At 38.5% G+C, this 21,934-nt stretch overlaps 1 protein-coding gene across 3 annotated transcripts in view; it reads left to right on the plus strand.

Moving 5' to 3' along the window:
• gfra1a (gdnf family receptor alpha 1a) overlaps nt 1-21,934 on the plus strand; it is a gene marked incomplete at its 3' end in the record, with an annotated part of 80,163 nt that overhangs the window by 44,628 nt on the left and 13,601 nt on the right. For all 3 annotated transcript variants that reach the window (XM_079854775.1, XM_079854774.1, XM_079854776.1), the window contains 3 exons: nt 18,716-19,067; nt 20,394-20,503; nt 21,608-21,742. In XM_079854775.1, the coding sequence (XP_079710901.1) occupies nt 18,716-19,067; nt 20,394-20,503; nt 21,608-21,742 (597 nt within the window). The remainder of the gene's footprint in view (nt 1-18,715; nt 19,068-20,393; nt 20,504-21,607; nt 21,743-21,934) is intronic.

Genomic DNA, 21,934 nt, shown 5'->3' on the forward strand with positions numbered 1-21,934 from the left:
TGCAGCCACTACTCCACTCTTCAGTGTCACATGATCCTTCAGAAATCATTCTAATTTGCTATTTTGGTTCTCAAGAAACTTACTAACCCTAGACTTTTGAATGGTGTATATATATATGGTTAACTTTGACAGCCCTAAAAAAAACTCTTTTGTTTTCCTCAGACCCTGTAACGCTTCCTTGTGGCCCCCTTTGAAATCCACAGATTACATTATGAATTGTGAAAGTTGGCATGTGTACTTTTCATATCTATTGTACTTGCTCAAATTATGATTTTACACAGCCCTTGCTGTCATTATTAATAACCATCCACTGTAGTTAAAAACTTGCTAATTAGTCAAATAAGTGTGTAGTAGAACACAGCTGGAATAAAACCCACAGGACGTCAAACCCCTGAGGAGATGAGATGAGCGCCCATGTTCCAAGTCATCAATGGCGCTCTGGAATCAATTATTGCTGGAAGCTCTGCGAGTGGCTCATATTGCATTGCGTTGGCCTTTTCAGTTGGTTGGAAAGGAAGTTGGGTGACATGTTAAGTTGTGCTTAATAATTCTGCTCTCCATCCAGAGTAGAGTTATTACATGAAGTAGAAAAATCGACTTGTTCTTTGATGAACACAAATCTTTGAATGTGTCCTGTTCGTTTAGCGGCATGCTACAAGACTATTGATCGGCATACGAGTCAATTCCTCGTGTTCTGGCTCAAAGCGATTGCTGAACTAGACATTTCTTCCATCATTCAGTCCATTACAGTGGGTCAGGGCTCAGCACTAATGCAAAATCACCAGCATACACTTTCACCCGACACAGAACAAGACTCAAGCCTCCTGATTTCACCCTTTATAAACTTCCCTCTTTTTAAAAAAATTCCCTTTCTACTGCTAAGTACTGCACTGGTCTTTAAATATACATCACAGCATACAGGCACTTAACTCTAAGTACAAATCAAAGACCTGGCACTTGTCTTGTAATGCTGCAAAGAGTCCAGACTGTGACTTTAATCTCCTGTCATCCAGTTTCCTTTAGACTGAAGTTCGTCCTGTCAGACAAGCTCATACTAAACTCATAACTCTTACTAAAACGTCTGATCTCCCCCCTCTTCACTATCAAAGGACAAACGACAGTGCTTTTTTCCTGAGGGAAAATAATGGTTTCTTTTGATTATAATGGAGCCACACTAAAAACTCGCTACATCACTGATATACAGGATAAATTGATAGAAAACAGAATTGAATTTCAGAATTGAAATGACCCTTATTCCCAGAGTTCTACCCTATGCCCTGTGTGTTCATGAGATATTTTGGTTTATTTGATTATGCTTAACTGGAATGTGGTAATCTCAGCTTCATTTAACACATTTTACAGTGTTTAAATCCATTTCACCCAAATATTCAGCTGAGGAAATGCTTTAAAAAGTCTTTAGATTTTGTCTGGGCTGGCTGATAAGTAATGCAATAGCCACCGGCTCTTCAACAGAACTTTGCAGGACATTGTGATTTAGTTTCCTTAAGGGTCCATTTAGCTGTTTCTTGAAGTAGCAGGCAAAAGCAAAGGGCACCCTCACTCAATCTGAGCTATGTGCAGTGATCCCTGCCATATGTTTCCACCTTTGAGAACAACTGTTTCCTTTCTTCCAAAATCAGAGCAGTGCAGTCAGTCTTGTGCTGGATAGTTGGATCTCATTGTCTTTTATTGCTGCTTTTATTCTGTATTTATGGTCTCTCATAAGAGATTTGTGACCATGATTTAGTACAGGGTTTGGACAGGGTATATGGAAAAACTCAATTCACTACCATTCAAAAGTTCAAAAGCAATTTATACTTTTATTCATCAAGGATGCATTAAATTGATCAAACGTTTTATAAAGACATTTATAATGTTGAAAAAGAATTCTATTACTTACAAATAATAATAATGCTCCTTTAAACTTTCTATTCCTCAAATATCATGGAATGAAATGTATCACAGTTTCCACAAAAATATGAAGTAGTATAACTGTTTTCAACATTGATAATAATAAGAAATGTTTCTTGAGCAGCAAATAAGCACATTAGAATGATTTCTGATGGATCATGTGACACGGAAGACCGGAGTAATGGCTGCTGAAATTGCAGTTATTTTAATTGTAATAATATATCACAATATTACTCTTAATACTGTGTTTTTCATAAATGCAGACCTGGTGAGAACAAGAGGCTTCTTTTAAAAACAAATCTTAACAATCTCAAACTTTTGAACAGTAATGTATATCATGGAATATAAAAATGTTTTAAATCAGAAATGTATAACATGAAAGGTCATATTTCATTGGATAGATATTGCTCTTTTGTAGTGTTATTGTGTGATCCATCCTGTGTGATTCATGGGACAGCACATGGTATAAGCTAATAGATAATAATTATAGATGGTAAAGTGGGCTCGGAGGCTCAAAAAGCCAAATCACACGTGCAAAAAAAAAAAAAGGAATGTGGAAGGTCATGGAAAAGTCATGGAAATTCATTGGTCATTAAGTGTTAGAACCTTGTTTGGCTTTTTACAGCACTTAATGTTGTAAAACTGTTCATTTCCTCATATATTGATGCATGGGTATAGGAATTAGGCCTACTGCGATTCAGTTTTTCCTCAGACTGTTAATTCTTTATTTATGTGTGTCTGGGTTTCATCACTAACACTCACACTGAAAGATTTCATCATCACATCTTCCCTAGCTATTGATTCACCCCTTCATTTATTATCAATGTCTTCTGTTTCTTTTCTTTTTTTCCTGCTCTAGCCCCCTCACCATCTCTTCATCTCTCTCTATCATAGTCTGAGCTGTATGAGTGATGGATGCAGTCATTCTCATTGTGCTGTGGTTTATAGTCCTGTAGATAACCCACCAGCATGTCCTGACTGACCTCCATAGTAATGGGTATTAATGAGAGGTCATAAAGCATATCTGGTCTGACCACAGTAAAGTATGCCGCCAAATGCCTGACAAACCCAGACGAGCGACTGTTTCAAAGTATACATCCTCTCACTTCCCATGCAGCTCCATTAATTATGTGCCATGCATTCATGAAGATGATGGAACGGATTTTATGGAAAGCGCTTGTGCATCTATACATTCATTTGAATGTGCCACTGTATGAACTTAAAAAAGGGAAGTAAGATGAATCTGTGTGTACTCAGTCTGATTCAAATTCAATCATACTGTAGGCTCACTTTCTAAAATGTTCCTTTGTTGCTCCTATGATTGTTAGACATTAATTTAGTTAAACTTTCATCAGCCAATCACAATAAAAAAATATCAGATTATGATTGGCCTTGGATTACAAATTTGCACGATCATATGCACCCTAGATTTATGTTTCTAGTATTTTAGACAAAAAAACAAACAAAAAAAAAAAACTGTGGTATTGGTGCATGGTGATGGTTTTGTGGCTTAAATCATGAACATCACTAATCCAGCTAATCAAAGAGTGTTTTCAACAAACCAGCCTTGCTGTGCTCTATGAAACACTCAGACAATGTGATTAAAATGTTGGCTTAATGTTGAGGAAGCGCACACTGGTGTCTCCAAATAATTACAGGGGAAGTTATCTGGCAGTTATTGGCTCTGGAACCCCTGTGAAGTCATTAGGTAATCTCATTAGGTAATAATGACCTCATTGGCTTGTTCCTTTACCTCCCAACTGGTGTAAGCGAGCAATCTGGGAATAAATAAAATCAGAATGTTGTGCGTATCTGCATTGTTTTCAGTTCTCTCCCCCCATCCATTTCTGTTATACTTTAGTTTTTTAAGTAGGATACCAAATATCCAAACTCCAGCAACAGTGACAGTGAATGAAACACCAGCAGTTTTTAGCGTTCAAAGAAGGAACAAAATGCAGGAGAGTAAAATGTTGGTGTGTTTGATGTGAAAAATATCTTTGCATCATTGCTGTTTCTTTGAGGGCAGAGAGACCGATTCTCCAGAGACCCTACATCTCCTCCAATTAGATATGAGAGCAGTGAAGTGCGCCTTCTTTCTTTCTTTCTTACTTTCTTTCATGATCATACTGAAATTTCAGGATGGCCAATATGATAAGCCAATAATTACGTTCATGTTATGTCCGATGAATGGCCAGTGTTACTACTACAGTGTTACTAAATCTATACTACCCTAACTATTGTTAATTTAAAAAAAAAAAAAAACATTATAAAAAAGAAAGTGGTGTACAGTTGGCATCACAATGTTATAATGTACAGTATGAAAGTTAGTCTCTACCAGCCTCTGTGTCGCTCTCTAGGTCTTTCTGTTTCTCTTTGCCCACATCTCTGCCAAACCTGACTGTTTTTGCTGTGTGATCCTCAACTATACCTGCCAGAATTGGGAGTGCAGTAGTCATCCATCTTCAGGGCATACTTTGGCACTGTGGATGTTAAATTAAAAATGTATAGCCAACAGAACTAGGTCATATGCACTTTAAGTGTCGAAGACAGCGCTTAGAAAATGAGCATCATCAATCAAACCTGTGAGTATGCAATGCTTTGTGAATTCAGCAACACTACAGCCCAATTATAAAGGTTGATAGACTGGAGACAATGTTTGTTTTTCGGCAAAATGTAAACTTTTCAACTGTAACCACCAACTGTGTAGATTAAACGTTTGCTATTATGTCGCATTATGTTAATCACTTTGTTATCTTTAAGCTCTTGTTCCTGTCTTCTAGAACAGTTCAGCTCAAATACTATCCAACTTTGTCTCTGAAATAAATTTTATGTTGATGTTGTTTTTAGTTTTTATATTCAACCATCTCTTGTAAGTTTAGATCAAATGATTCCTGCTTTGAGAGTTATTTTTTTTCAGGTGTCTGAAAATCCCTTTAGATGCATGAATCCCTGTCGTAACCTCTCAAACTAAATGAAAGCTGTAGTTTTCAGCGTTTAGAACAGACTGTTCATTTCCTCTGCATGGCTCCTATGATTGGCAGCTGACATTCTGAGTAATGATAAGGATGGCAAAGAGAAATATCATATCACTGAGATAATAATAGACCAGGGACTCTTAAAAGCTGGGGAGAGAACAAGCGAGATTACATTCTCTGATGACTTTTGCACCGCTGAACACTGAGCGCACCCAACTACAAGTGTCTCATATAGTTATTTAAAGTGGTGGGACGCTGATTTAAATATAGTATGTATAACTGTCAACTTATATAAAATGGATATTCATAACTTTTTTATTTTGTTTAATTTGCGAAAATGAGATTTTGGCCTAATAAATAGAAAGTGGGGATGCATAGAACTACATATTTTCATAATCAACTAGTCAGTGGGTTGTCTGAAGGACTAGTTGAGTACACCGTCTTAGCCCTGGATAATTGGGCTGATTTATGGTCCACCACACATAGGAAAAATGTGTGCGTTAATGAGCAGCTAGATGGTCTGCATCTGAATGTAACCAAATGCTTGAGGTCCTGAGATGTGCTTTTAAAGTCGGCATGAACATTTTTTTTTTTTTTCTTGTAAACGATTCTTCAATGCTTTCCTTAATTTTATATTTGACCTCGTAATTTTTAATCAAAATGTAGAAACTTGATCTTCCAGTGACTTCTCCAATCATTTTGATTCTCTCACTGCTCAAACTCCGCCCGTCTTTACAATCGCCGCAAGCTTTCATTCAGATTTGCCTGCATCCAATCAACAACCGTTGGGTTGAACCAAGTTCATGCCCTACATTTTTTTTCCTTTTTCGATAATCTGTTTTACTTAGATCTATCAATATGGAAGAAACTACTTCTGTTCATTGCGACTTTAAAAGTTTTACTATTTTTAACTTGACACAGCTTCCTAACACAAAATTCAATGTGTGAGACATTGAAAAAACAGAACGAGACCCGATGCAGTGGCCAATTTAAATCTAAAACAACGACTAGAAAAACTATTAATTTGGCCATGCTGACCGCTAATAGAAAGCACACTTTTCTTTTGATAAGTTGTTTAAACTGAGTTCATACAGCAGTAACACTTAAGTGAGATGATGTGAGAATGCACGTTAAAACGTGCCATTTGTTGCATCTCACAGCCACATTTTGCTCTCTCATTACAAAAGCCCCTGGGTCTGCTAAACAGCTCTCTGTATATTTGTTTGTGAATGTGACCAGAAAGAAACAGTACTTGTATGATTTTGAAGTGCAGCAGACGCAGATGACTGCCAGTTTAAATAGCCACACTGATACTCCACTCCCTGTGGTTTTCCACATTAGTTCAGAGCAATCTCTAATTTTTCCGGTCCTTTATGAGCAGTTCAGTAGGTGGGCGCCTTTTGAACATGACTGCCGTTTAAGTATTTTCCCTCCCACATCGTTCCTTCTCTCTTAGAGGATTCACACACGAGTAGAGCTGCCTGACGGGCTCTGATGCGATGTCTCTTCACTTAAGCGTGACCTTCGACTCATAGTCAGTAGGCGCAGTGATAAAGAGTGCAGTGATGACTGTGACGTCTGTCAGATGTCATAGGACTAGAGCTGTCTGATGCTTCACAAGTCTCAATAGTAGTTTTAGCTGTCATTTTAAGGGCGCTTGGTAAGCCGCACAGCCCTCTGAGTTTCAGAGCAGATGGCCTCTATCAGTGCTGCCAGTTTTGATGCAACAAGTACTGGCCAATCAGAGCCAAGCACTGCTGCTTTAGCCTGATTGCACTGTGGAGGTTTATATACTACACTTTAAGCCTCTGGCAATAGATGCACTTTCACTGAATTTTCACCATTCTGTCTCACTTTGGTGAGTTGATCGATTCTAAATTAAATGGAAAGTTATTCACAGTCATGAAAGCTTTGGGTTTGGACCTAAAAAACTTTTATATCACAAGCTGCCCAAACTAACTATCGGTCCAATGACGGTTTTCCTATAATACGGGTAAAGGTCTTTGTGCGTTACTGTCTTTCCTTTTACACAACACAACAAGATTAAATGAAATACATTTTCTCATATGTATTACCTCATTATTTCATCTGACTCCATAAATGAAAAAGGTTTTAATGATATCTGGGCATCATTAAAAGTGAGTGAATGTTTGATTATTCTTTTGAACTCTTTAAAGCTGCAGTCCGCAGTTTTTCCTCTTTGTCGCCATCTCTGTTCGAAATCTGCAATTGCAGTTTTTCGCGGAATTATCAACTTTACGTGCGTTGTGCCTCGGCATGGCACAGCGCGGATGAATCCAATGTTTTGAGGAGAATGAGCGGCTGTCAATCACCGCGCCGGTGTGGATACTGTCATTCGCAATCACAGATTCTACTTTTTGGAAGTATGACCAACATAAGAATTTTCACCGGAAAATGTCGTCTGAACAAGTAAGTAACATCCACTTTTGTTCTGACCAACTAAGGGGAAAAAAGCATTGCAGTAAATCGTGCCGATTAAATCTAACGATCGCTTATCATATCACGTCAAACCGTGCAAATTATACTTTGTTCTCAAATTGTTAATGTTAACAATATCAGCATTGCGTGACTACATTTAATGCCCTTCCGATATTTATCCGCATGGCCCGGTTGCAGTCTCCGGAAGTTTTCTCCGAAGTCTTTCGTGTTTTACAACGGGTGAATCTCCAGTTGTCACTGGTGATTGTCGTTTGAACCTTTCTGGATCCGCCATCAAATTGATAAGTTTAATTATATCAAGTGCTGTGAGAAAAGGCTATAAATCTCCACCTCCAACATCCTCACACGCAATATAACCTACTAGCTGAGACACCTTCTTTATGTGTACAGATGTGACGTAAAGACGCAAAGACATGGTTGAATTTCCAGCGGAAATCCACCAGTACCACTGGAATTAAAAATCACATTCACGTTTACACAATCAAATATACTTTGGTATAGCCCCCATGGAATTGCATACACTTGAATTTAATTTAAACGTTTACTTCAGTAGAGGTATGGCCACTATTACATATATAAGTTGACCAACATTACTTCTCTCATAATAGCTTTGGATTGGCCATGCCGTGGTTTCCCACGTACACTTATCTAAAGTAACATCAAATTAAAACAGAGATAAGACACACCCAAATTTAGATTGGTCAAGCAGCATTTGCTGTTCTAAACGGAAATTCACTTCTTGTCTTTGCAAACCAAGTACACTTGAATTGATGCCAAATATTAGTCGTCACTAATCTGAAGCAAAACAGAGTCAGTCAGAATAAAATCAAATGTAACAATTTATTATGTCAGGTAAATGTATCATGCCAATTTTATAATCAGTTCAAAGATAATAAATACAAAACATCAAATGCTCTGGAATAAAGAGAAAAGATGCGAACCTGACATTAGAAAATACATGATGCTGAGAGTCTCAGCCACTCTCAGCATCACAGGCCAATTTGAGCTACAAATCGCCACGAGCCTTCTTCAGCATCTCCCTAAATACTCAGACCAAGAAGAAACCTCTTTTCAAATTTAAACATGAGTTCACAGTGGGAATTTACATTAATCACTGTCCGAGACTTACTTGCGTCTCAAATGGTGATGCTAACTTCACAAGAGAGGGTTCAAATGTTAATTTCCAGAAAGGTCCTTTGTCTTATTGGGGAGTGGGCGTTCCTCAACCAGACTGCCCGGCATTTTCTAATTTCTCAAGTCTTACAGTAATGATGTTGTTTTTGGCCATGTTTATCAAGACCTGCAGCTAAGCTCCTGCAAACTGCATGCCCTGCTTCATTGTGCTGTAGATGGTCCTCACTCTTTCTGATGCCATTGTGGCACCTTTAAGTTGAGGTCATTACAATTTGTCAAAAAATATTTCAATATAATCTTAAATACAATATATGTTCACATTTAATGTATGAAACCAATGAAAAAACATGAAAATACATATATGTTGAAAAGTGTTTGTTAAAGGAGACATATCATGCTTTTAAATCGTTCCTTTTTACATATAAATCATACATTTGTAGTCTATATAAAGCAGAACTGCAATGCTTGGGTCTGAATTCCTCATTATAGCTCCACAGGCCCCTTTTCTACCCCTTTTCTGATGTGCGTCTGAGAGCAACTCGTTTTGGTGCGGTCTCTTTAAATACAATTGAGACACTTCATACCCCGCCCCCTCTCCAGGATACAGAGGTGACACTCGGTTCAACTCCACCCCGTTCGGCCATTTTTGTAGTTTGATACGAGATACGATTATCTAGCGGCACAGAAACTTTTTATTCACACGTTATTTACAAAATGTCAACAACGGAAGACTTGTCCAGCCAGCCTTACATGTTCGCGCCAGAGTCGGAGCCGGAGCGAGATGAAAATGAAGACGACGAACCTGCGGAACAACGTCTTCATATGGATGTATCGCAATGGTGTGTTACTGTATTTACACATGAAACTTTGGTCTTCCAACCTTTTACCACCGTGTCGATTTATTTTGATTAATATGTGCGAGGGAGAGAGAGCAAGACAGCGTCTAGTTTGGAGACGGTGTCTTGTTTACACTTTCGCCTGGCTCCGAAGAGAGAGAGAGTGCAAGCACGCGACCGGGTCTCTCTCTCTCTGCTCTTTCTTTCAGTTAAATATGCGCCCTGTCACAAGTTCATCTACATTAGACGGTGTAATGAAGCGTGTGGGTTACTACATCCAACAACCAAACATTTTAACTTACCCTCTCGTAACTTCTGCATCTTTTAGCTTGGACTACAAAATTGCAGCGAGAAATAAAAATGGTGGATTGCTCGAAGTGTTGGGCTGGAAGTCAATGTCCTTATTTGGCAGTTCCGCTGCAAATACTGTGACGTAATAGTTCACAAAACGTCATAGATAACAGAAAAATAGCAACGAAGCACCTGAAGAGAATAATTTTTAACTTTTCTGTACTTCTAAACACTCCAAATATACAACAAAATGCATTTAAGGGCTAAAAAAGTGGATTTAGCATGATATGTCCCCTTTAATGTTTTGTTTTAATATATTTCTAAATTAAACTTTTATTATTGAATTACCACTGTATGAAATGTGCTATACAATCTTGCCTTGCCTAGTGTGAAGGACCTCCATTAATAAATAAATAAATAAACTATAAATAAACATTCAAAAGTTTGGGTAAAATGTTATACTTTTATTCGTAAATGTTACTTTTTACACTTTATTCATCAAGGGGGGGGGGGGTATCTAGGTTTCGGCAAACATATTAAGCAGCACAAACGTTTTCAACATTTTCAAACGTTTTCAACGTTTTCAAGACAATTGATAAGACAACATTGATAAGACAATTGTGTTTCTTGAGCACAAAATCAGCCTATCAGATTGATTTCTGAAGGATCATGTGACACTGAAGATTGGAGTAATGGCTGATGAAAATTTCACTTTGCTATCACTGGAATAAATTACATTTAAAATATATTAAAATAGAAATTGTAATAATATTTCAAAATATTACTGTTTTTATAAAAAAAAATACTACATACAGCCCCACACTTTTTGGACTTGATCAGTTTTTTCTTATATTGACCACAAATTCTAAACTATTTTCTGTTTAAACAATGAATGAAAAATGTATTACTTTCTCTATATTCTTTTTCAAACAAGAACAGTATTGTCTTATTTGTACATGGTCAAAGGGAACTATGGGCTATGTGGTTTGGGCTATGATTCAGCAACATTCTGTTTGCATGCTCTATTTCATCACGTCCAATCATGGGAAATAGATCACAGCTCTACTATCTCTTGCATCCATGCAAATACAGCAGCAGGTCTAATGATTCTTACTAGTATAACTTCCCCTGAAACGGAGGTCTCTTAGTGTGCCGGTACTCTGGGGCTAGAACAGTATATCTCTGTGACAGGCTGGGGGGGGGGGGGGGGGGGGGGGGGCTGTGCATATTAATGCCTCACAGATCATGTTTGTGTACAGGGCCTGGATCGAGCAGGCAGTCTGGGCCATGAATCCTCATCATTCGAGAGTTCTAGCAGGATGGTGAAGCTAAAGCTGGAGGGAGTGTGTGTATGTGTGTGAGGGATGTTAACTTCTCAAACAACCTCCCATTTTGGTGGGAGTGGAGATATCTGCCATATTTAAAATAAAATGGGTACTGCTCATAAGTCCTTCAGGCTAATCACATAGCCAAGGCATCAATTGCTAGTTTACTCAGAATTACTCAAACTGTTACTAATACTAAGTATCATATTTTCTAAGCCAACATAATCTTGTCAACACTGGTTTCCTTACCAAACCCACTATTACCCTAGGACTTAATCAATCACTGCCTATGCAACCCTATGCACCCCGAAGAAATATCTTAGAGGGATGTCCTTCTCCGAGAGCATGCCACCTTGATCGAAAGAGTGAGGAGAGACAGAAACAAGGGCTTCAGGGATCAATTACAGAGGTTTTGAGTTATAGGACGGCTACTGTTTCATTTACGGTTATTACACTGGAGGATTGTTTACAGAAACAGAGAGTTTATTAAGCACTACAAAGAACCAAAAGACAGGAGAAAAAGAGGGTCTTCTTTCCAACCATGTGGCTTCTCTGGTTCAATGATGGTAAACAAGGAAAAAGTTCTTGTACTGAGTACCAGTGGTGAGAATATTTTTAATGTTTAATGTAGAATTATTGGGATTAGGATTTTGGACCAATGAGATTTTGCTGTGGGTGAGGCTACTGAACACAACGCTTGGAATAGAAACCATGCCATCAGCAAAATTACCTGTTACTCGTAGCTTTCATTGCATGATGTTTCAGTTGTATTTATTTTATTATATGCTTTTGTATTTATTTTATTCATAAGGTGTTCATAAGGACTGCACGGGGCTTTGGCAGAGCCCCTGTATAGCTGACTAATTACAAAACATTATCAATCACAGTCCTTACCTTATATTATCAAACATCTCCAATGAGGAATCTACTTCTGGATGAACACAGGGAAAGAAAACCTGGACACACACCAGCAGTGTCATTCAAAGTATTTGTTAATGTTTCCCATCCTTTTAGTCTTATTAAAATGTCTTTGTTTTCAGTCACTGGACTGCAGAGAAAGCAAATGATGAGACAATTATAGAAACAATCACCTGAAAGGCACATAAAAAGTTACAGTGAGAGACTAACACACACACACACACACACACAGTGCACACACTCAAGAGGACATCAGGTTCTAATCACGGTGGTGTTTTAATCAAATCCACGACCTCTCCGCTAATCGCTGGTGACATTACAGTTCCAGATAAAGTGGGAGAGGAGCGTGCTGGCCTCCCCTCCTCGTTTCACTGTACGTTTCCCATTAACCCTCAGGTGAGGCTTTTATTAGGATTTAATCAGGCCTCTGTTTTCTGATCCTGGAGAGAAAGTATGTTAAAACAGCAGAGACGAGAGAGAGAATTAAAAGAGTGACTACAGTGCCTTTGCACTCATTTTATTGAATTGGAATGTGTATGTTTTCTGTATTGCTACGCACTGGCAAAACAAGTTAATTGTTTTCATTTATATTTTGGAGCTTTTTGCCTTTTTATATCCATCCAGCCATTCTATCTATCTGAGAATTGAACCCATGTCCTTGGTGTTGCTAGTGCCTTACATGTACTTTGCAGGTTGAGCTGCTACAGGAACACAAACCTGTGAGATAATGTGAGCTCCACCTTCTAAAAAACACACATTCTATCTGCTGCACTAAGGCTCCAATTTATTGTTTAATGTAAATTAATATGAATTTTTAAAAAAATCTGGAAAAAAAACTTTACTTACCCACAGTTGGATCACTATTGTACTGGCTCAAGGAAAGAACAGATGATAACAGAGGTCCAAATAAAACACAAGAAGCAGATCTGTAAATACTCAGGTTTGCTAATAGCATTCAAGGTCATTATTCAGACTGATTCTCCTGCAAATTGAAAATTAGAGCCAAAAGAGGAAGGAAATAGGAGACACTAATCAATTTTAGGCTTTATCAGAGATGAGACACAGTAGGGGAGGGGGTTCGTGCTCTACCTACCAGGCAAGATGTCCAGTGTGTGTGAGGTGTGGGGTGAATGTGTGATTTCGAGATGCACTGATCGACTAGGGAGGGACCGGAATCGGAAGATTTTCCTCATGATCAGCCCGGACCGGTGACCGGCCAGTCAGTCTCACGTCTTTCCAATTCCGTGCTGGTCCGTTTTGTGTCCAGCGGCACAGGCAAAAACACCAGCTGCGCGTTCTCGCTATCTTCTCTCCGATGGTGAATTGACACCTCCTCTCACTTACGCGTCTCATTCGCTCCGGTTAAATAGTGCTTGTATTGAGCATCATTTTACTAATTCCCGCAGATTTAGTAAAAAAGTTTAAATTGCTATTACAATTGGGTTTAAACCTTGTATTATATAGCAATTCTTCACACAATTCACACAACCAACTAACTGCAAGTAAATATTTTTTTATTTACCCGCCATAGCCCCTTTTTACTTTTATGTGGTGCTTGACGAATGTAAATGTTAGACACTGGTTATATGGACTGTGTGTCTGTGTGTGTTCCTAACACCCCAGTAAAGTGATGGGGACACTATACTGTAACAAGCACCGTCCTTCGGATGAGACATTAAACCGAGGTCCTGACTCTCTGTGGTCATTAAAAATCCCATGGCACTTCTCGTAAAGAGTAAGGGTGTAACCACGGTGTCGTGGCTAAATTCCAGCCCATAGCCCTTGCCAGTCATGCCTCCTAATAATCACCCTTCCATTGAATTGGCTCTATCACTCTCTCACCTCTCCACCTATAGCTGGTGTGTGGTGAGCGCACTGGCGCCGTTGTACTGTGGCTGCCGTCACATCATCCAAGTGGATGCTGCACACTGGTGGTGGTTGAGGAGAGATCCCCTGACTGGATTGTAAAGCGCTTTGGGTGAACAGTAGTACATATGAAAGCGCTATATAAATGCCTCATTCATTCATTCATTCATTCATGTGTGATTTGGTCAGTCTCTTCTGTGTGACATCTGGTTCTAAGGGTTCATACAAGAGGTGAAAGATGCAGACAGCTGTAGAGGATTGTTTCAACCCGAAGCCCTTTGTGCCAAGCCACAGAATAGGTATTTTATTCTTGTCAGCCTCAGGGCATCAGATCAGAAGGGCACATCGCACACACACACAAACACTCACACACACAGAGAATGTCTTTTTTTTTTGATGATGACATCTGACAGTAGTGTAACTCGGCAGAGAGGTTTTTTTTTTGGCTTTGAGTGTCTGTGTGAAAGTTTGTGTGCATGTCTGATGCTCTGACTGAGAACATCACACTGTTTATGAATAGGCGAGATTGCATTCCACTTTTTCTTCCACACAAAGATAAGCACCCACTCTCAGAGAGCAAAACAGAGACAGAGACTTTTCTGTGCTGAAGGGCTTGAATGGGCAGATGTTGTCTGGGCAGATAGACGTTAAGTGTGTGTGTGTGTGTGTGTGTGTGTGTGTGTGTGTGTGTGTGTGTGTGTGTGTGTGTGTGTGTGTGTGTGTGTGTGTGTGTGTGTTGAATTACAGTCCAGACCGCTAACAGATGGAGTGGAGCGGTGTTGTTTTACAATGTTCTATGGAAGGTCAAGGGGTCATAGTGCATCTCATAATGATATATGATATATATATTTATTTAAAGATTTGTGTTTTTTTATGTTTTTGAAAGGAAGTTTCATATGCTCACCAAGGCTGCAATTATTTGATAAATGCTCAATTAACATTTCTTGTTGCTTTATATTAACAGGTTTGCTGCTTTATATTTTAGTTGAAACCTTGATGCAGTTTTTTTTTTTTCAGGATTATTTGATGAATAGAAAGTTCAAAAGAACAGCATTTAAGTAAGGGATAATGTATAGAGAGGCGGTCGTTATAGCGAATAACAAGCCCGACAGGCTGAACGAGACCCCGACGCGAAGCGGAGGGGTCTTGACAGCCTGAAGGGCTTGTTATTCGCTATAACGACCGCCTCTCTATACATTATCCCGCTTATTACATGGCTACCTACAAAATAAATAAATAATTTGCCACCAAATATTGATTTAAAAAGGAGTTTATTGATTTAAAAACGATTGTATTGCTTCCGCCAAAGAAAATAGTCCGTTCCGCGTCCATAGCAACGCGCTGTTTTTCATGGCAACGGTCTGTTATACTTCGCAGCGGTCTGTTATCAAGAAATAACAGACCGCATTCTACATTGGAATTCAGCCCAGCCATGTAATAATTACATGGCTGGGCTGAATTCCAATGTAGATAATTACATGGCTGGGCTGAATTCCAATGTAGAATGCGGTCTGTTATTTCTTGATAACAGACCGCTGCGAAGTATAACAGACCGTTGCCATGAAAAACAGCGCGTTGCTATGGACGCGGAACGGACTATTTTCTTTGGCGGAAGCAATACAATCGTTTTTAAATCAATAAACTCCTTTTTAAATCAATATTTCGTGGCAAATGATTTATTTATTTTGTAGGTAGCCATGTAATAAGCGGGATAATGTATAGAGAGGCTGTCGTTATAGCGAATAACAAGCCCTTCAGGCTGTCAAGACCCCTCCGCTTCGCGTCGGGGTCTCGTTCAGCCTGTCGGGCTTGTTATTCGCTATAACGACCGCCTCTCTATACATTATCCCTTACATATATATATATATATATATATATATATATATATCTTGTAACATTATAAATGTCTTTAATGCATCCTTGCTGATTGTTAATTTCTTCTTTCTTTCTTTTTTTTTTTTTTTTTTTTTGATGAAGTCTTGCTGACCTCAAACTTTTTAATTATTTTGTTATGCTATTGACTTCAGCACAGACTGACATTAACGTGTTATAGAGACACTCAGCACTGATCTAAGTTATCTACTTATTATTGTGCATCATTATCAGAAGTGTACCGCAAAACTGTTACCAGTCCATTTTACTTACACAATTTCTGAGTGAAGCAGGATATTCAACAAGAAAAAATCCAGGACAGGAATTGATTAGATCATGAAAAGCTACATGCCACAAGAAGTCAGGTATTGGAAGGGTAAATAGGGATTTATGACATTATTTAAGGCATTTCAGAGGCAGAACTTTGGATACGTTTTGATAAAATATTACTACATTTTGCTTTGTGCACAATTTGAAGCCTCCTTTTCACTATGTCCAACAAATACAGACTGGATGTCATTCATTTCGAATGGAGAGATTTTAATGGAGTTCTTGCATATGGGAATTTTTTAGGTCACATGTGACCCAATGTGATACATTATAATCAAAACTATGAGCGTGAGGTGAGAATTACTAATTATTATTTCTGTAAAATGGGCAGAAATAATAATTTTTACATAATAATTTACATTGATTAGCCCTAGAAAACCTACTGTGCTTTTCTTTCAGATGTAGGCCTATTTGTTTTGTGTGGATATATTCATACATTCATTATTCATTAATTTTACATAAGCGAAGGTAAACGGCTGCTTCACAAAATTTTTTAAAAACTTCTGTGCGACTGTCACTAAGGGGCGAAGTGCGACAATCGTATTGTACGCTAATGTTGGAGATTGTGGGAAAGTGGCTTAAGCCATTTCATACACTTGTTTTTAGCCTTGGTCTGATCCAACATGACTTACATGAGCAAATGACATCACCTCCTGCTGCTAGAGGCTCTGTGGATACAGTCTCCTCCTGGGCTCCCTTAAAGACAGCCATCTTATTAGCACTGGCCTTACATGCACATGTACGCTCCACCCTCGCTCTAATACAACCCATCTCTTGTTTTTAATTGGCTCTCATTATATACCAAACTGCTGCTGTAGCTCAGCAAGTCTCCAGAAATGTTAGTTAATGGTGGAATGTGCTAGAAAGCCAGCAATTAGCCGCAGCTGACAGGCGAGAGAAGAGCCGTGCTGGCCGCTTTGATGACTCCCCTGTTCGGCCAAGATGACTGTTTGTTTAGGCTGCAGGGATCCAGAGGGACGAGCACTGTTTCATTTAACATAAAAAAACCAGCCTAAAACAAAAAACAGGTTCCTTATAAACAGCCTCTGTGTTTTGGCAGACCTGCAGAAATAGGGATGATTAATTCACATGCCTGACAGTGCCGTGGGGTATTCAAATGAAAGATTTTTTTTTTTTTTTTTTTGGGTGGAGCAGGGGTTTCAGAGCTGTGGATAGTATCAGACTGTTTGTTTTTCATTGTCTGTTTGTTCTGCTTTCTTTTTTTATTTCTATTTTATTTTTACAGATTTAAAGATGATGTAAGCTGTTGATTATGCTCATTTCAACCACACACCCTCTCTGCAAAACCCCGCCTCAAAAGACTTGCAAAATGATTGACAGAAAAAGAGTGTCTGTAATTGGCTATTGATTCTGATTGGCTTCTGATTAGCACAATTAAATTGTAACGTTCTGATCTACCCTGCGGGATATAAGTTGGCATACACTTGCTGCATGTCTCATAAAGCATTCATTGTGAACATCTGGGAGAAAGAGCAGACATATAGATAAATCTGAAAAAGCGTGACGCCGCGAAAGAGAGCTCAATTCAGTCCGTCTTTCAGAAAGCCGCATTTCAGACAGTACGAGTTCTGAATTGAATTCTCTTTTGCATCTTTTCGCGCTTGAATGGACTAATACACACAAAAGTTTCGGCGAGTATTCACGTAAACAGTCGGTTAAGTCTTAAACGTGAACAGTTGGGAGAATATTGGATGTGAATCAGTGTTTTGGATTCGTGTACAGTATTCGCCTTAAAGTGACAGCAGTCTAATAAACCTGCTGCTGTCTGTCATTAATGTTAATCAAACAACAAAAGAAAAAGAATCACTCAGTGCTCTTGACTGAATAACTTTAATAGCTTTAATTTTTATTTTTAATGTATGCAAATAAATATGTCTGCTTGGAAGACTGAAGAATGTTCAATGCAGTTTTGTTATAAAGAATGCATATATCAATTGAAAAGAAGAACATGTTCTTGTTTCTTTATGAGAAGTGGTTTTATTTAATTTTAAGATAAAGACATGTTATATGTCAAAGCAGTTAAATCTGTCTGTATTGGATGTTCAAAAGAGTATATAATGAGTTTGGAAATTTTAGAGTAATGCTTAATTGTGACCCTGGACCACAAAACCAGTCTTATGGGTAATTTTTTTTTAAATTGAGATTTATATATCATCTGAAAGCTGAATACATAATATTTCCATTGATGTATGGTTTGTTAGGATAGGACAATATTTGGCCGAGATAAAACTATTTGAAAATCTGGAATCTGAGGGTACAGAAAAATCGAAATATTGAGAAAATCGCCTTTAAAGTTGTCCATTTCTATTGGCGATAGTGCTGCATCCATTCACAAAAATAAATGTTTTATATATTTAAGGTGGGGAATTTACAAAATATCTTCATGGAACATGATCTTTTACTTAATATCCTAATGATTTTTGGCATAAAAGAAAAATCGATAATTTTGACCCATACAATGTTTTGTTGGCTATTGCCACAAATATACCCGTGCAACATAAGACTGGTTTTGTGATCCAGGGTCACAATTGATGCATTAAAATGTAACTAAACCCATTATATTTACTATAGATTTAGTCAACTAAAATCTTATGATATTTAGTTGACTAAAACTAGACTAAAACAGTTTAGATGACTAAAATATGACAGACTATGACTAAAACTAAATCAGAGTTTGCTGTCAAACTTAACACTGTTAAATACTGTACACTACAGTCAATAGGAACACACTTCACCAATTGATTTTAGTTATATTGTGTATTCTCTGTCTTTGCAGGTGAGCCTGCGCTAGCAAAGGAGAACAACTGCTTGAATGCAGCAAAGGCCTGCAACCTAAACGACACCTGTAAGAAATACCGTTCAGCTTACATAAGCCCCTGCACAAGTCGAGTCTCAACGGCTGAAGTCTGCAACAAACGGAAGTGCCACAAGGCCCTGCGACAGTTCTTCGACAAGGTGCCGCCAAAGCACAGCTACGGTATGCTCTTCTGCTCGTGTCCTCTTGGGGATCAGTCGGCCTGCTCTGAGCGCAGACGCCAGACCATCGTGCCAGCCTGTTCATATGAGGACAAGGAAAGGCCCAACTGCCTGACACTGCAAGCATCATGCAAGACCAACTACATCTGCAGGTCTGAACTGGTTTACAAAAGGCAACTTAAAATGTTATTCTCTTGAGCATTTTCTTAATATTGTTAGGTTAATGAAGTTCTAATAAAATAATAAATCATTAACACTTTACTTCAGTGAAAGGTTAGATTTCATAGATCAAAAGGATAAACAATGCAGATTTATTTTCACAGCCTGCTTTGCTCATATTTACCAAGAGGAACAATAATTCTGAACATAACTACATGTATAAAATAAAGTCTGCTTTTTCCTTAAATTGTTATAATAGTATATCATTTTTTTATTATATTATTACATTACAAAACTGCAGAAAAGAGAAGCATTTCACTACATATAGTAGTAAAGTCCATACATCCACACTTCACGGCAACACTTATCTTGTGTGTATTAACACATGGCAGTGCAAAATGAGCTATTTAGAGGTGCTAAGAAATGCATCACTGAATCTGAGAGGCAAGATCACAACATGTCATCTGTAATAACACGCCATCTGTATTAACACATATTCACCACTAGGGACAGAAATGGCCATGAGCAGCTAAGCTGCATCTATTGGGAAATAAAGTGTTTATTAAGGTAAGGCAGAAGAGCACATTGCGAGGACAATCGAGGTGATTATTGAAGTCTAGCAATAAAAACTGCAGCCCTAAATCTGGTTTGTGCAGGAAGGAAGCAACCCCAGAGTCCTCTAAGTGGCTTGTTAAGGATTCATTGGCACAACGTGGATGTAGTTTTGCCAAGCAAACGTCTTTAGGCACAGAGAGAGCGATAGCTAATGACCCTGCTCAATCAGAAGAGCCACCGCTTGGCATTCTGGGGGCATACTCAGACACTTATACAAATAAATGGAATATATTTGCTCTTGTGCTCCGGGTCTGTACAGTTCACATTCTCCATTCTGCTCGCTTTTTTTCTCATTAATTGTCTTTCTCTTTATATCTATCCTGTTTATGTACCCGTGATCATTTCTATGCTAGGTGTAGCCCCTAGCTGTACCAAGAGCTTCTGTGTAGTTGTGCAAAGATCCCACACTATTCCAACACCATGTGTCTTAGGACACACGGCACAGCACATTCATTTACACATTCCTTCTCCGTCCTTAACACTACGACAGACTGCTGCTGAGAGTCTTCCAACACATTTAACAGCCAAGAACTGTGTGTGTGTTGTTTGCTTTACAAACACAGATTTGGGCAACATATGTTTTATTTCATTTATAATGAACAGTATTTAATTATAGAGTAATGTTGCTAGTACTCATTGTACCAGAATAGATGTCAAGAAAAGGTGATAACTATTCTATATAAAGTGTGTATTTGGTGTTTCAGGTCTCGTCTGGCTGATTTTTTCACTAACTGTCAGTCTGAGCCCCGCTCTCTCTCTGGTTGTCTGAAGGAGAACTACGCTGACTGCTTGCTGTCGTACTCTGGTCTCATTGGTGAGTCTGTCTTGTAACTTGGATAAACAAGTTCATACAAAACATCTGAGAAACAATGCATTTATAAGTGTATCTTTCATGCTGTTAATACCCCCCCCCAAATGGTTTTAAGTCATTTATTTATATATTTTGCTGTAGTGTGTCAGTAGGAAATATCAGTTTACATTTCCAAACATTCTTTTTGCCATTAATTGTAATAATCCAGTGAGATTTGTGTATGCACAAGGAGTCTGACAACAGCCGGTATGATCTGATCTAACCATCATCGAGTCCGTCAGTGATTACATGAAGAAACAGAAGAAACTGAGACAGACTAAATCCAGAAAAACTGCGGGAACGTCTCCAAGATGCTTGAAGAAACCTTCCGGCAAAGCTACCTGAAAAACTATGCGGAAGTGTACCTGGACAAAAGCTGTTTTAAACGCAAAGGGTCCTTACACCATATATTGATTTGAATTAGTTAATATAAGTTAAATCATAAATAAATTCAATTTGTGATTTTATTTTTGAAAGCATTCTCACTTTACAGCATTTTAACACACGGGGCAGTACTTTTCACAGTACTGTAGCTTTGCAGAAAGGTTTCTTCAAGCATCTTGGAGACGTTCCCGCAGTTCAGACAGACCATGATATATGATCATTAACTAATACTGGGTGACTGCTAGTTCTCTTCATACAATATACATACATACATATAGAGAAAGCCTATGTGAAGCCGTGCTTGTTCTCTAGTTCTTTATGTGCTGGAAGTCTTCCCAATGTCGTGTGTGCAGCACTACACAGAAACAGCAGCTGGACACATGGGAATACAGCAGTGCAGCTATTAATCTGTGATTAGCTCATGTTGTTGTTCTACCAGTGGGAGACTGTTTCTTTTTGTGGGCTAACAGTGTCACATCCCCACAGCATAGTTTTTATGAGGCACACTGCACCAGAATTATTATTTTTTTAAGAAAGCTCAGTGAGAACAAGATAACAGCTAATCTAAGATGACAAGGCACACATCAAGCATATATTTAGTTTTAAAATTTGAAACTAATGCTTTCATTTTTAAAATACAATATTCCTAAAGAATGTTGGAACATGTATTCTTTTGTTATCCAGGTACGGTGATGACCCCAAATTATCTGCGTTCACCCAAGATCAGCGTGTCTCCATTCTGCGACTGCAGCAGCAGCGGCAACAGCAAAGAGGAATGCGACAGATTCACAGAGTTCTTCACTGACAACACTTGCCTGCGTGAGTTACTGCTCTGGCCCCGACTCTCCCTGCTTCTGTCTAAAGTAAAATCGGAGGCACACTCGCTGATTTACATGTAGAGTTTGTGTTAGGGCTGGGCCATATAGCTAAAAAAATAGATCTCTTTTTTTACATTTTCAGTCTTTTGATGAGATCTAAACATTTTGAATTTGTTTTGCCGCAAAACCAAAT

Source organism: Squalius cephalus (genome assembly GCF_949319135.1).
Source record: "Squalius cephalus genome assembly, chromosome: 21".
Classification (NCBI taxonomy): Eukaryota; Metazoa; Chordata; class Actinopteri; order Cypriniformes; family Leuciscidae; genus Squalius; species Squalius cephalus.